Genomic DNA, 16,488 nt, shown 5'->3' with positions numbered 1-16,488 from the left:
TACCATCTTCCTTGACGGATCATCATAGCCCAATCGTTTAACTATTATAGAAATCAGCTGACTTTTAAAAATGCAGTTCTCTAATAAGCTAAAGGCCGCATGTGTCTCTATCCACCCAAATAGAGACGGAAACGTTATAGATCTATGTAACATGTGTTTCTAAATAAATATAGTTGAATCTAAACATCCGCTGTGTGTTTTTGTTGTTGTTGCTGTTGTATATAGCTTTACTAGACTGGAATAAACTTCTAATGAATACTTTAAAAGTGAAATGTTTTAAAATAGATATAAATGTTTCTTTCAACAGGGAGCCCACTTCACATACACGTGGTTTTCAGTGGGGCCCTGCAAAAATAAAATTGCAAAAGCTAAAGAGATAGTAGATTAAAAATAATAATAACATTTAACCATTGTGCTAATAGAAATATAGAAAACAGTAAAAAAAAAAAAAAAAAAAAATGAGAATTAAAAATTAAGAAAAACCCCTAATTCGACTTTTAAAATTAAAAATACTGATACTGTTCCTAACTTCATTGGGTAAAGTATTCCATTCATTAACTGCATTGTAAATAAAACGCTTTTGTCCCCAGGAGTGACGGGATGGAGGCTTACAAATGCTGTCTTTACTTCTCGTATTATACCCACGAATATCTTTAAAACTACAAAAATTAAAATCCCAGTCTATTAAACCATTTAAGGCCTTAAAAATTAAAATCATGCGATGAAACCTTCTTCTTCTCTTCATGTTCTCCCAGCCGAGCTGTACGAATGCCTCTGTAGCAGATGAATGCATTGACTTGTCGAGAACAATCCTCGCAGCTGTGTTTTGCAGTACTTGGATTTTATTCATCAGGATTACATTGTTTTTGTCTCCCCATGTAACATCCGCATAGTCTAATAACGGTGTTATGGTCGTCTTAACAAAAAGTTCTCTGATGTTCCTCGGAAGAAAACACTTAATTCTTCGTAATAAACCCAATCTTTGCGAGACTTTGGCACAGAGGTGTTCTACATGGTCTGACCAAGTCAGATTCTCATTTATTCTCATTTACAACATTAACTAAGCGAAAAAGACTGACCAGCCTCTATTTATATGCAGTTATCAACGATACACAAGATTGACACTGATACTGATACAACACATACTCGGATCAATATATGATAATTTACAAAGCGGTTACCAAGGCACTGTAAAATTGAAGATTCATTTTTGGTCCAGTTTCCATCATTCCCACACAGAATCGAGCTAACTCCTCCGTTCCCAGAGAAACCATGTCTGCATTCGAAAGAGCAGACAGTTCCACTATCTGGGGAAAATGTACACATGTGCGGGTAAATAAAACCATTCTGAGGCGCACTTAGTGAAGAACAGGAACGTACTGAAAAGAAAATTAGGACATAAGAAAATAAATTAATAAAGTAATTAATCAATTAAGTAAATAAACTAATTAATTAATAGTTGTTTCAAGTCTTTAAAATAGTTTACAATCACACCGATGTTAATGAGTTTTCTCAAATGATAATAATTTACGCGAAAACTCTGAAATATTCACTGCAATGGACCCATTAGCCTTTTAAGTCCCAAGCTGAAACGTTAGATTTTCTAATGTCATTTGGTGGTAAATCGTGACAATATCACTTAGTTGGTGATTTCGTTTACTTTCGTCACGTCCTACGTTATTTGCATTGTAACCAGAATTAGATTTTGATCACTCCATAGGATTAATGGGGCTTTTCCAATGAAAGTGATTTTTGTATCATTTTGCAAAATGCAGTCACGTGTCGCAGTAACCAGTAACTGATCCTCGGGAAGGTAATAAACTAATAAACAAAAAAAAAAAAAAGGGAAAGCTATGCAGAGGGAAGGTTTTGACGGTTGTCAATGGCAACACTGATTAGTTTAGACTACTGTTTCCAAGATATGGAAATCTGAGACGTAGCTCCTTTACGATACTAATCTAAATAGGTTTGGGAATTACAAATTTAACGGGCTTAAGTTAGGAAGTTAAAGTTTGATGCAAAAAGGGAACATAACGTTTACGAACTACTGGTCGCTTACTTTTACAGGTCGGAATCGATCCGTTCCAGTACCCGGTAAGATGGCCCGGTTTGTGAAGGCAGGTGAGGATCTCGGATCCCAACAAGTTATATCCATCTTTGCATCTCATTTGACATGTGCAGCCGAAGCTGTTGTCACAGTCTCCCACTAGAAAGCCGTTTAATGGAGGAAACAATGTTTGGCATCGCACAACTGTAGAACAAATTACAAAACAACACATGTAACAGCGAGTCTTTCTAACTCGAAAATGGTGATGTCTGGAAATGCCCTTATGGTACAATATTGACCTGCATACTGTTTAGAAGACTCGCGCACACAGAGAGACAATTCGTATTTAATGTGACTTAGTGTGTCGCTGATGGTCGAAAAACAAAAAGTTATGGCCGGTGTTTCCCGAGGAGAGATCTGCCACAAAATAATGATCAATCTAAATGCCTACTTAGTTGCCAGCTACATCTATATTGAAAACTATCGCAAAAAGCCTTCCTTACGCGGAATGTTTTGGTTAATAATAAGCAATAGCAATTTGTTTTGCAGGGAGATCTATCATTACTTAGTAAAAAGCTTACTTTCGACCGTGACGTGGAATTTGCAGATTCTGTAATTTCCTGCTGCGTCACTTGCGTTGTAAATGACCTCATGTCGTCCTTCGTAGAACTTGTTCCCGGAAGGAACACCATGTTTCGTAACATTGGTTGCCATGCCAGAGTTATCTGTGGCAACCACTACAGGCCAGTTTACAGTGGTATAGTTTTTAGCCCTGTCTGCGTACCTTCTGATGTCACTACTGGGACAAGTACCGCCGAACAAGGGTTTTTCCACATCTGCAAGTATTGGAATAATAAAAGAGAAATCTTATTTCGGAGCTCATTAAATATTTCTCTTCCACGAGATTCAAGTTTTAGATAAATACCTAGGTAAGTAAAATTGAAACTGTTCCTCATCATGCCTGACGTAACGCCCCCAGAAACAGAGAATTGACTTTTTTTTCTATTCTTTTAATATAAACTAACCTTTGCAAAACGTAGTGGTGTTTCCTGACCATTGACCGTCGCTAAGGCAGGTCACTATTGGCTCTCCATGCAGTCTATAGCCTTGGGGACATGAAAAGTGACATGTAGTACCGTATTCAGGATAAATTCTGCAAGAGTCGGGTGTCACCTGACCATCTGATGGAGCTTCAAGGGACTTACAATGGACAACTATAGAAAATAAAAACAAAACAATAGTTTTACTAATAAACGATTTAGGCATTTCCTCTCGTCAACATCATCCTTATAAACTACGTTCAGTGTGCAGTAGACTGGCATCATTATGTGACTCAGAAGAACAGGATTTTAAGGGTCAATAAAGCTTTGTCCTTTTACACATTCGCGAGCATTTTGGTAAACACCAAGACCAAAAAAGACCACTTGGGAAAATAATACCCGTTACACTCATGCAGTGGTATAAATACGCTTTGTGGAAACAAAAAAGTGATAAGTGATCCCTATTCATGTTGCTTCCCTTACCTTGACAATGCGGTTTTTCTCCAGACCAGGTACCATTTGCTTGACAGACCCTCTCAGTCGAGCCGTTAACCAGGCGATAGCCACGGACGCAGTACAGAAGACATTTGTCACCAAAGACGTTTTGCAAGGAACCGCCTCCGCAACCAGACAGTATGCTGTTTGGAGGGGGAACGAGTCGATCACACTTGGCGACTAAGGAAAGACAATTGAATGCTGACTTTAATTTGTGATAATAGTTTTGGTGGGAAGAGATGGAAAGATCGACTCGTAAAGCTTTCAATGAAACATTTCTTTTTACAAATATGCAGTCAGAATCTTGTTTTTATAAGCTTTACCCATTATTATTATTATGACATGAAAATGTGGATTATGACATTAACTTAAGCATTATTTTACTTACGTTCACACTTTGTCTCATTCCCAGTCCAGACACCAACCGACGTAATCGGATCCTTCTCGCAGATTCTGCGGTCAGAGCCATTCATTGCATGGCCATCACGGCAAGCGAAGGAGCATTCTGATCCATACTGATTGTCTTTGGTACACTGTAAGGAGCCTCCAGCTGGAGCATACAATTTAGGCAGGCATCGGACAACTAGAAGGAGATGACAAAACAGCAAAATTAGCACGAAAATTCGAATTTTAGAACGTTAGTCCTTTTTTTTTTTTTCTCAATACATCTTTCACTTTATCGGTAGTTATAGTTTTTCAAATGTAAGACCCTCTAAGAACTTGACGTTTTGCAACGTTTAAGCTCGACAGGTTTCTGCATTTTAGTAATGTAGCACGTTTGAATTTCCTAGTTTATGATTTGCGTGACATTAAAATGGCGGCCCATAAAGTCTTTCGTGTGGGTCAAAAGCTGAGTTATCGATTACGTTATTGGTACCCGAACGGTTCTTCCACTAGACGAAGTATCAATTTCAATCTGTTGGAACATTACAGTAATGCATTTTCGTGTAAATACGCAAAACCAAGAATTACAAATGTTTCTGTTCCTTTGTTCATGTCTGTGCCCATCCGAGGGACTCCAACATGGCGTCTCGCATTAAGGCTTTATAAATTTGGGTGAAACACTCCTCCGAATAACTCGCGAATAAACACTGCGCAGACTTAAAAATCTTAGCGAGGCTGTTTAGATATCAATCAGCTATCATATACCAGATTCTTGAGTTAATATATTCTGGTGGTTACGATTTTTAACTTTAATGGCGTTACAGAGTAACCAGCAACGTATAACTACGCCTCAGAAAAATAGAGCCACGAACAACGACGACGAAGATGCAAATGGGTTCCATGCTTTGCATGCTATAGTGCGAGTGGCTGCGTGGCATTTTGAGATAAAAGCAAAGAAAAAAAAAACTTTTATGCATCCTTTGTAAAAATTGACATATTTTAGGACTTCGTCATGGACAAAGAAAATGTCTAATGATTCGGGGTCAAATTTCTTTGGGTAATTAATGGTGTGGTACCCTTCCGGTATTTACGGTTGATGTTTTTGTAGCTCGATCAGAGGCGTTCTTGCTAATTCGTTAATAATAGGGTGGACAGAGAGCGCTTTCCTATCAAATGAACCTAAAATAAGGCCATGTTTATGAAAAATTCAATTTCTTGAAAATACAAGAGTTGAGACCCTTGAACACTTGTCAAAAACATTTTGAAACGATCTTGCCGAATTTTCCTCTAGATGACTGTGAAATTCAAGGGAGCTACACAGTGGTATAATGTTTTTCTACGTAGCAACGGCCACAGCGACGGTTGTTAACAATCAGAAAGTGACCAAAGATATAAACGAGTGTCAACAACTATAAACGAAAGCTTGTAGAAAAGCTCTTACGACATGCAGAACTCGATAAATGTAATTACTTTTGAAATGTGTTGCCTGAATCACCATCACAGTACAGGCTCATTAATTTCCCTTCCAAAAAGTTATATTTCCTACTTCTGCAAGCTTTCCACTTCCCCGATATGCAATCTGCAAACACCCTTCCACTCCCCACCCCCCCCCCCCCCCTCTTGATTTCTGGCTTTTTAAATGCTTAATCCATCGTGTAACAAAATTTCAATGCATTTTTCCAGGAGCCATAATCGGGGACGGAGACCGTAAGCGCGCGCCATTTCAAGTATTGGGGTTGTCCCCATGATATGGGACAATAATTCTATTTTTAGAACAAATTGCGCCATCACATGCGGCACACGCGCGTACATGCTGCGAGGATTTTTGCGAATGTCGCGCGGGGGAAATGGCGTCCGAAATTCCCGAAATGTTTCATGCTTTTGCCCCTCAACTCAACGCGTTTACGTCGGTTGGAATTTTGCTTAAGTATTTTCGTCGTAAGCTGCTCCAGTTTGAGTGAAGTAAGACAGTGTCGAATTTAGGTATGTTCCACTGTAAGCTTGTATATATCGCTGACCAAGTTGTGTTCCGACTGATGCTTCGTTTACATGAGCTGTACATTACTCCACTTTAAATTTCACATATGTTGAAGATTAACAGCTTTTCCATTACACAGCAAAAAACTAGCTGGATATATCTAGATAACGCAGAGCTTCAGGACTTCATAGTTTCCTGGCTCCTCTTGCCACACGCTTGCGAGGAATTTGTCAGTCTATCGCGACCGGAAAGTAAAACAAAATAATTGCTAGTTTGAGTTTCGCTTGAATTGTAAGCAACGCTTGATGTTTCATCAAGGCTTAATAACTTTACGTCCGTAGATACTGCTCAGTTTTATTCGTGTAAAAATCCAGTAAATTCTCTGTTTTCGATGAATGAGAGCGCCCACCGATGCGTGTTTTGTGCAGTCAGTAAACATGACAAATTGTACTTCCGCCGCACTTTCGTGTGAAAGCGTACATCGAACTCAAACAATAGCTCTATAGTTTTTAAATATGTTTAAGATTGATAAATGTTTGACACCATATTAAAAGCTAAGCTGAAAATATGTGAATAAAGCAGAAACAATCAGCGAAGTTACGATGACGCTTTCTTTAATCAACTTGGAATAACGATTTCGATTTACATGATCGAGTTATCAAAACTCCTTGTCTATTTTCATTTTCGCAGTGTAAAACTTCACTATGCTTATGTTGAAGAAACACACATGATGTAAGTAGCCTTTTTGCATTCGTGAAATTTGTTGCAGCATCTCAGCACAAAAGATAACGAAAGAAATCTTTGTCAAGATTTGTTGACAAATGAAAACACCGACTCGGACTTGAAAGTGCACGAGCAGTATACACTGTGCAAATGAGCTAATTGTACGCGTCAGACTTTCCTTTCAAAAACTTTTGCAAACTCACCAAACAAGCAGAGACAATAAGAAACCATCAAAACAGGTTTTGGTTATGATTAAAAATTGTCTGAGAAACTCACAAATTAACTCGATACCACAGTAGAGAGTTTTCTTGCTATATTTTTAAGCATACGCGTAAGCTTACGACTAGCGTGAGCAGATCTTATTATTCATTCCCAGCGCGAGATTGAAGTCTTGTTTTCAAGCCTGAAAAACCCACCTTTTCCGTTAGCTCAGAGCATAAAACTACATATAAGCGCCCTGGTTCGTATTCCCTGCCTTATTCCCTGCCATCGCTGTGAAAAATACGCAAGAGAATCTCTCAACTCTCACCATTTGATCACGCAACGTGACAACATCCACGCGAAAGCCCCTGACATGTGCGTGAATCCGCGCGGATATATGACGTCAGGATGGCGCAATTTGTTCTAAAAATAGAAAAATTGTCCCATATCATGGGTGCGCGCGAATCCCGAGACTTACGGTCTCCGTCCCCGATTATGGCTCCTGATTTTTCTTAATCGTGTACTTGTACCAGCTGACTTCACGCCAACATCTCCTCTTTGGACAGCATTTAAGAGAATTTCCTGTGACTTGGGGTATTCAAAGACTAATAATATGTCGTGACGCAATCAGCCTAAAAGATCACAACATTTTAACATCTGTCATGTAACACTGGATAATTTGTCCAGTGGGTCTGGTGCAAAATAAGGTTATTCAGATAAAGACTGGTAAAAGCACAGAAAACATGAGTTAAGTGTCAGAACTTTGGTTGATTACACGGAACGGAACAACGAAACAAAAACTTTTAAGATGTGCTTGTTTGAAAGTCAATCTTGTTTTGTAAAAGAGCAGGAATTGTTGGCATTAATACTATAAATCACAACCTCAAAAGAGAGCAACCCATTTTAAGTAAAGTCTTCAAAAATTATTTTCTCTTCCCGAGTGCAATCACACGAAATTGATCTTTCTTACCATATTTCAACAAGCTTTTTGGTCTATTTTAGGGTATCATAATACAACCTTAACCGGACACTAAAAATTTCCGGACATTCCAACCGGAATATTTTGTTCGAATGGAAAGCACCCAAAGATTATCCAAGATGAAATCAGTTGCTATATCTACATGGGGCATGCGCAAATTACCTAACACGAAGACTTTAAATTTGCATTCGGCAACGTTTCCTGCTTTGTCTGAAGCCAAGTACCGGATGCTGTGTTCCCCAGCATGAAATAAGTCCCCTGGTTGTTTCCCATAGTGTGTTATGTTGGGGATGAAGCCAGAGTTGTCTGTAGCTGAAGGATGAGACCACGTGACTAGCGTGGACGTGGAACCCCTGTCAGCGGTGGCTACAATATTTGACGGACAGTTTGAGATAACTGGTGCTGAGACATCTAAATGATAAAGAGATATCGCTTAGCAAAGACAATAAGAAAATACATATAAAGATGCCATACACATGCAGTGGCAGCTTGGCGATTAAAAACTGTTAAATATAAATGTGATAATAACGAGAGTGACAAAGCCCAATCAGCATCATAAAGAACTATTACATAAAGGTCGTAGCATCATCGTCATCATCACCATCATCATTATAATCCTAATCATCAACAACGGCAGGAAAAAACAAAAACAAAAACAAAAACAAAAACAAAAAAACAAGAACAAGATATAGTTGTTTCCATTTTGTCAAAGTAAAAACACCAAAATGTTATGTTCATTCACGTCCAATAAACTAATTTTCACTTGTTTTAAAATTATTAGGAAAACAACTTCCAAGGTCGTTTTCGCAGTCAGGACTTTTTTTAAAATTCAGTTTGGGCACTTATATTCCTTTAATGCAACGATTCGTAAGTTAAAATTCTACGGATTCGCATGGAAAACATGAAGAGCATTTTTAAGGCCTATTGAAAATAGGTGTTGCCATATCGCAAATTGATCAACTTACCATTGCACCATGGATTTCCTAATGGCGCCCATGTCTTCTGCTGATTACAAGTCTTCACCCCAGGTCCATGGTGTTGATAACCGTTTTTGCATGTGAACCAGCACTCTGATGCGTAATAAATGACAGCACTTGCATTGGTGCAGAACGGAGGGCTAATGTCCAGTCCTTCCGATTTTATTGTCAAAGGGGAACAGGTGATAGCTACAAGTCAAAGAACAAAAAACCCCTTTTTTCAGCCCATTGCAATTGTTACGAGACAAAGCGTGGTATGTCAAAGAAGGCGCATGTTCGCTGGTTCGTAAATCTTAAGGTTGCTCTGTGCTTGTTTGTTTGTTTGTTTGTTTTATATTGGTATCGCTTTGGTGTTTTTCTACCTCTGGTTTGTAAATTACCGGACAAATTACAGTCATACTTTGCTGCTGGTTGAGGCTTTAAAAATCACTGACAGATTTCCATCTTTAAGAGGACAGCATTAAAGAAATTCGTAGCTTGCAGCTTCTCTTGGTAGAGAAGGAAGTTAAAGATATATAGCTAAGATATCATGGAAAAATTACCAAAAGATGATATATGTCAAGGTAACTAGGAGTCGCTTTTCTTACTTTTCAATCGATGAATACTCTTTATTACCTTGACACTGTAGCTCGGTTCCACTCCACTGTCTAGTCTCCAGACAAGTTCTTTTTTGTGATCCTACTAGAGTCTCATATCCTACCAGGCAGCTGAAGAAGCAGGAAGTGCCGTAGTTAGAGCTCAGGCCACTGCACCCATATCCGGACTGTATTGCATAGTCTGGAGTATGCAGTGAGGGACACTGGATGACTGAAACGAATAATAAAAAATAAAATTACACATTTCCGAGTCTTCTTCTTTTCACTTTTAAGCTCGTGAATACGAGTTTGTAGTGGTTACTAGAAATCACTCGCTCGATAACTCCGCCGATTAAACGACTGCAAAGTCATCGGCGGTTATAATGTTCAAATACGCTTTGGATAACTTTAGCACTACATTTCTTCAATACTTCAAGTCTTTAAAATTTTGGATGTTTTTCTGCCTCTAAATGCATTTCTTCGCTTTATCTTGAGCGATAATCGATTCTACAAGTTTCGTTAACATTTATTTCACTCGGTCGTCTATCGCTGCGAATTTATGCTTTATCTTATGCTTTAACAAATAAAGATCGTAATTATTGTTACAAAAACTGAACAGGATTTATTAATTGCCATTGCTGTTATTGACATTTCTTCACAGTTTTGTTTGTTGAAGTAATTCGGTTTCGGAAAAGGCTTGCTGGTGAGTTTTTTAAAGGTTTAATATTGTTTCAGGTAAATGATTAGTATTTTATGGGAGATCAAAATAACTCAATGCAAACGACCGCTCTTGGTTGATAATAAAATTTCAAATGGTCCACCTCCAGAATGAAGACGTGAACAAATACCCAACTATTGCCTGGAAGGGCTGGGGTGGACACTGCTGGAAATACGCCCCCGAGCGAAAGCTCACTCCAAGATGGCGGAACTGATAAGATTTTATGTAAAAACATGCTAGTTTTTGAACACGGCAAGGTGGTTTGCCCCATCTACTGAATCAAGCTCCAAGGCGTTTTGTCCACTGAATGACATGCTCATTTCATTTGTGACGGATTCTTATCCAAATGTGTTTTTGGGACTTTAGCAAACAACTACTGCATAAACCGAACTTATCGCATAGAGACCAAAGACAAAATTATGTACATAATCAGTAACCGATAGTCAGGAGCTCCTGACATAATTTCATTCACCTTTTGTACTCACGAGTTTTGCTCATAGACTGTTTTGATCTAATGTAATAATAATCCAATAGGTTGGACCTTGCTCAATGAAAAGTTCCATAGGAGGTTCATAATACAGGTACCAGTTGAAAGTGCCAGTTCGATAATTGTCACATGCCACGAGTTTTCCAAAAATACTTCCCTATCAAAATGTGTTTACATATTTCGACCCAGTTACGCCAAATCAGAGTGCGATTATGAATTATTTATTTTATGAAGGATTTTCACGATAATGGAAAATATGTTTACATTTGCCTAGCAGGCACGTTTCTGCAATAAAAATAAATTATAATAGCTACTAACCCTCACAGGAAGTTGCATTTCCTGTCCAATATACTACATTTGTGCCTGCTTTCTTGGCACACTTTCTCTCGGCAGATCCCTTCAAATCATAGCCCTTGGAACACACGAAGCGGCAGACACTTCCATATATATTTCCACAGGCGGAATTCTCTATCTTCCCGTTTGCAGGTGAAAAGAGAGCGGAGCATCTAAAAACTATCAATTTTTATAAAGAAAGTTGACGTTTAAACATTAGCACTTGGCTAGGGAATCAGGTTCGGGGTGAACACTTTTGGTGGTTAAACCCTTAATTACACACGCTACAGTCTACATCAAAACTGGGCAACGCTAAGAGGGGGCTTTCTAAACCATTCAAATACGGACAATGGTGACCCAAGATTAGAATTTAACTGAAGTATTCATTTTTCTTTCATAACTGCTTGCGCTTTGTGTAGTTCAGGCTTTAGATCACCCACACTCAAAACTGAAACACGTTTGAATCAGTTTGAATCAGCTCAAATAATTAGTTTTTAGTAAGAACCTTTAAGTTGAGTTTTAAAAGATCCTGCGTGTATAATAGGCCCTTTGCAGCTAAGCCATCACGTGACCTACTTTTCATAAAATTATGGGCTATAACTTAACTAATGCCAGAAATGGAAAAAGCATGTCGAAAATATCAAAATGGCCAAGTTTGAGGCCCCCATCATCAGAGAATGAGATTTTATGATGGTCTGAATTTTTGAAAGAATAAGAAGATTTGTATGGGAAAATGTTGCTGGAGAGCAAGACCTTGCTCTCCAGCAACATTTTCCATACGAATCCTCTAAATTTTCCGAAAATTCAAACTATGGTATAAACTTACTCGTTTTTTCCTGGGGCCTCAAACTTGGCCTCTATAGTATTTTCGATGCGCTCTTTCCATTTCTGGCATTCTTTAAGTTATAGCCCATAATACAATTTTTTTTTAGGAAAAATTTGGTCACGTGACCCTAGCTGCAAAGGGCCTATTGTACCCCAGAAATAAATTGTCCTTCTTACCTTGAACTGTAATTTTGAAGGAGCATTGTTTTATGTTTCCCGATGGATCTTTAGCAGTGTAGATCACGGTATGATCTCCTTCAGAAAATATATGTGGGGGTGTCACTGCAGGGAACACAGTTAAATTTGCTTGATGATTGTCGGTGACTTTAACTGGCGCCCAGGTCACCACCGCTGAGGTTTTCCCTTTCTCTGCAACAGCACTTCTTGAGGCTGGACAGGTTTCACCAAATGAAGGTGCTTCCACGTCTTAAGGAGAAAGAAAAAAAAAAATACGTAAGTTAGCAAGTTGGCGACTTTAGTGAGCAACAAAGTTAATGAGTTAGTTATTTCGTCACCCATTCACGCAATAACTCGGTTACCCAGTCAATCTATTAGTCAGTTATTCAGTACATGTACTCTGTCACCCATTTGCTCCGTTGGTCGCTGAATAGACCTTTTTCGCTTCGGCGGCTTGTTTTCCCATTACAGACTACGTGGTATCCTCTAGAAAATTGTTCTTCTAACCATCTAAAAATTATATAATAATATACACGCGGCTATTTGAAAATATGAAAGGAAGAAGTCTCAAGAGTATCATCACATGATCTGGAATGGGGCAACAAACCGCCCAGTCGGAAAAGGTCTAATGCTCTGGTGCTCGGTTAACTAGTCTCCAGCATTCAGTCTGTTCATACTGCCGTTCGCTCATCTAGAGACTACTCAATATAGATGTACAGTGCCTATATGAATTTCAAAGTTAATTGGAGGATCATTTCCAGTTATCTGTCCCTTTTTGAGGAAGGCGCCATCAAAGACCCTAAAAATACCGAGCTGGGGTTTTGTGATATTTAGTTCCAGTAATTACCGTACGAAAGGATTACTGGTAGTCTACGACTTGTAGATTAATAACAAATTATGTGAAGCCATCGCACACAACTTTCCCAAAACGTGAAAATATTATTATTTTTGCAATTACCAGATTTGTTATCCCACGGAAACTGGAGCGAGTTGAGCCCCGAGTTACAAGCGGGGCAGGGGAGGTGACAGAGATAGAACCCCTCTCCTGGGTTTTCGTTCTAAGAAGGCTTATGTAAACTATTTGACCTATGTAAACTATAGCCCTCGGCATATTCTAAAAGATGGCACTTGTGTTTTTGGCGAGTCTGCTTCACAAAATATGACATGATGTCATCAAGTCCGCCATCTCGGAATTCCCTTTTTTCTCAGATTGGGAGAGAATAAAGTAAATTAATGAGAAATTATTCAAAACTAATACTATACTGGTTTTGCAATGGTTTTAAAGAAATTTAGACAAAGCCGTAGAATACTGTCAAAAATGACGAAATGTGGCTTGACCTGCGTGTCAAAATGCACTTGCTATGGAATGTCAAAATCTTGGTGTGGGTGGGATGAATGAACAGCCACTGAATTTTTTAACATCACAGAGTACATCGTCTTGTTAAAACTCTGAAAATCCCTCGCACGAGGAGTTTGTTCGGACAGGAATCTTTTAAATTTTGTGAAAATTGAGCACGTTGCATTTCTGTTGTAATTCTCTGGGCCCAAGTATGTGGGTGGCTGAGTAAGTGTATAGAGTATGCCTTTCGTGACCATATGATAATTTTGTAAAACTCACCTTTACAGTGGAAGATACCCTGTCTCCATTGCCCGTTGTCACACATATTCGAGCTAGAACCAACACGAGCGTAGCCTGAGCTACATTCATAGGAACAATTTTGACCATGCAGGGGTTTTATTTTACAAATCTCAGGAATGATTTGTCCATTGTCTGGTGCCTTTAGAGATGGACATGCACGTACTGAAATTAGAAAAATCAGTAGAATAGGAGTTAAAACTATTGTGAACCGTATTTAAATATCGCGAGATTCCATCATCATGCTCTTTTTGCTTTATTCATTCACTACAAAACACATCCTAACCACATAAATAAATCCCTGACCTCGACAATTTGCGGTTGCTTTAGGGCTCCAGCTGCCATTAACGTCACAAAGAGAGCTTGTGTTTCCGACTATTTCAAAGCCACGATTGCACGTGACCACGCACTGAGTCCCATGAGGAACCTGCGATTTACCACGACAAGGGGTCGAGATCTGTCCGTTGCTTGGAGACGGCCAGTCACTTGTGTCACAGGTGATTCCTTCAATTGACATACATATAGGTCGACAAAATTAGTCACGTATTTCCATCTCACTGAACACAAGGTTTGTAGATCTGAAGTCACTTGGCTAGCAGGATAACCTCTTGACATTTTTTTTTTTTTTGGTAAAAGAAAGAAGAAAAAGATAGAAATTGTCATGCTATGAAAGAACCCCTTGAGCTATGCCTTGAAATAAATGTTGCATTGTATTAATAATGTATTTGATTAGTATGTATTAGTATGTTAGTATTAGTATGTGTTAGTATTTTGATATGTAAAGTTTTACATCTTTCCTCTTTCGAGTAGCCTTGAAAAATTAAGAAAATGTTTAATGTTCTTTTTGGGCCATCTTGACATCTTATTTGCAAGCTTTCGCACGTAACCGCTACTGAAACGAATCAATTCCCGATGCTCTTAACACATGATACAGGCCTCGTTATCATCAGTGACGCTTCTGGAGATAAAGGGGTAAAGAAAACCGACACCTTAAACAAATTGGTTACTGTAAGAAGAATGTGAAACGCGAGCAAGCAAAAAACCAATAGCACCTCTATAGCCATGAGCTAAAAAAGTAAAAAAAAAAAAAAAAAAAAAAAAAAAACTTTTATTTACAGGTAGCTGGCTCTCGCAAAGCACTATCCGGTTTGATATACATGGTTCATCCGATTAATTGAGTAAACCAGTGTCATATATATGTATATATATATAGTTAAGTGCAAGATGAGGCGTCATGAAGCAAACTTCTAACTGTTCCGGCTTTGTGTAATCTATTATTTCAGGTTGTATAGCATTACGTAATTATATTTACATTTTTCTGATCTTATATATATATACATGCAAATCTGTAAACTTACTAGGATTTTTAACGTTTTATTTTTTAACTTGTAAATATTGTTCCAATCTGAAGAAGGCCGAAGGCCGAAACGTCGCATTAAAAGCCGGAACAGTTAGAAGTTTGCTTCATGACGCCTCATCTTACACTTAACTAAAATTCACATTGAAGCACGGTATCTTTTGATCCTTCTACTGGAAGTCACCGTTTGGAAAACCATATTATTCTGCCTATATATAAATATATATATATATAGTTTCAAAACCACGTTTCACAACATGATAAGGTGTCCCAAAATAGGTACTCTGTTTGCAGCATACCGTGAAAAGGTTGCTGAAGATTTACAGTACCTCTCAAGAAAAGGTTCTCATTGTGACTAAGACCGGTTTAAACTTTTGTGAGAAATTGGGTCAGTCAAAAAAAGAGGCTAGAGAAAAAAGAAACGTGTAACAAGTGGAATCTGGCTAATTGAGGTGTTCTTTTGTTTGTTATGTAGCGCTATAGTTTCAACCGAGCTTGGGAGGTGTGGATGAAAAAATTTTGACCTCGTCATAGGTGCAAACTTCATGCATTGCATTAGATTTGTACTTACAACCTTCTCGGTCAAAATTTTCCCATAGAGACCTCTCGTTCAGTTAAGGGGAACTAGTTCAGACAGCAGATGTTCAGCCCGAAAGTTTATACTTACTGACGCATCTTTTCCAATTTTGTGGCGATGTTTGATACCCAGGATAGCAACTGCACGTGAATGAACCGAGCGTATTATGGCATAGATGTTCGCACTGTGCCAAACCAAGAGAACACTCAGGGCAATCCTGTTTTTGGCTACGACTTCCACTGCATCTGGATCCACCGTGGGCTGGTGGGGGATTGGTACAGTAGCGGTATCTTGTTTGATAACCACCTTGACAGCCAACACTACCCCAGCTCTGCCATGATGACCAACGGCCATGAATTGGTGCTAAAAAAATATCATTTGCCTGTTGCTGAATAGTTATCTCGGCATGCAAGGTTTATAGAAAACGACCATTACGTATATGTCATTCACGCAGTTCTCTCTAACGGTGAGCTAGTCAGACCACAGTACTTTGTAAATTTTTATTTCGCCAGGTACTATGATCGTCGTCATAACTGCAGCTTTCCTATTATTATAATTATTATTATCATAATAGTAATAATAATTATTATTGTTATTATTTTTATTACTACTGCTATTATCATTGTTGTTGTTATTATTATTATTATTATTATTATTATTATTATTATTATCGTCCTCACGTAATGTTTGCTTAGAGTCCTTAGGGCCGAGACCAAACCATGGTCCTGGGGCACTAGGGGATAGCCAGTTTTTAGCTTGATAGCACCCTCCTCAAAATGTTTGCTGTACCTAGCAAGGTATCTTTTTATTATTATTATTATTATTATTATTATTATTATTATTATTATTATTGTTATTGTTACTTTAAGTCCTTAAAGTCTTGCCGCTTTTAACTTATGGTGCCGAGTTCAATCCATGAGCCTAGGGCAGTCATAAGTCTGCTGGATTACTTGATGGATAGAGTCCTCCTAAGTATGTG

The 16,488-nt window shown here is 38.4% G+C and overlaps 1 protein-coding gene across 1 annotated transcript in view; it reads right to left on the bottom strand.

Moving 5' to 3' along the window:
- The window catches only part of LOC149096468 (uncharacterized), a 46,698-nt gene that overhangs the window by 20,460 nt on the left and 9,750 nt on the right, over positions 1-16,488 (bottom strand). Inside the window, exons 4-17 of the mRNA XM_089280643.1 lie at positions 15,600-15,872; positions 13,882-14,079; positions 13,558-13,740; positions 11,940-12,188; positions 10,923-11,117; positions 9,440-9,631; positions 8,813-9,013; positions 8,010-8,258; positions 3,971-4,165; positions 3,571-3,762; positions 3,073-3,261; positions 2,629-2,883; positions 2,060-2,251; positions 1,182-1,379 (exon numbers count right to left, since the gene is read on the bottom strand). Coding sequence (XP_089136769.1) covers positions 1,182-1,379; positions 2,060-2,251; positions 2,629-2,883; positions 3,073-3,261; positions 3,571-3,762; positions 3,971-4,165; positions 8,010-8,258; positions 8,813-9,013; positions 9,440-9,631; positions 10,923-11,117; positions 11,940-12,188; positions 13,558-13,740; positions 13,882-14,079; positions 15,600-15,872 — 2,961 coding nt within the window. The remainder of the gene's footprint in view (positions 1-1,181; positions 1,380-2,059; positions 2,252-2,628; positions 2,884-3,072; positions 3,262-3,570; positions 3,763-3,970; positions 4,166-8,009; positions 8,259-8,812; positions 9,014-9,439; positions 9,632-10,922; positions 11,118-11,939; positions 12,189-13,557; positions 13,741-13,881; positions 14,080-15,599; positions 15,873-16,488) is intronic.

The sequence above is a fragment of the Orbicella faveolata genome, unplaced genomic scaffold (genome assembly GCF_042242905.1).
Source record: "Orbicella faveolata isolate gen_17 unplaced genomic scaffold, um_ofav_v1 contig_48, whole genome shotgun sequence".
Lineage (NCBI taxonomy): Eukaryota > Metazoa > Cnidaria > Anthozoa > Scleractinia > Merulinidae > Orbicella > Orbicella faveolata.
Note: the sequence above shows the minus strand (reverse complement) of the source record. Positions and strands in the feature narration are given on the sequence as shown.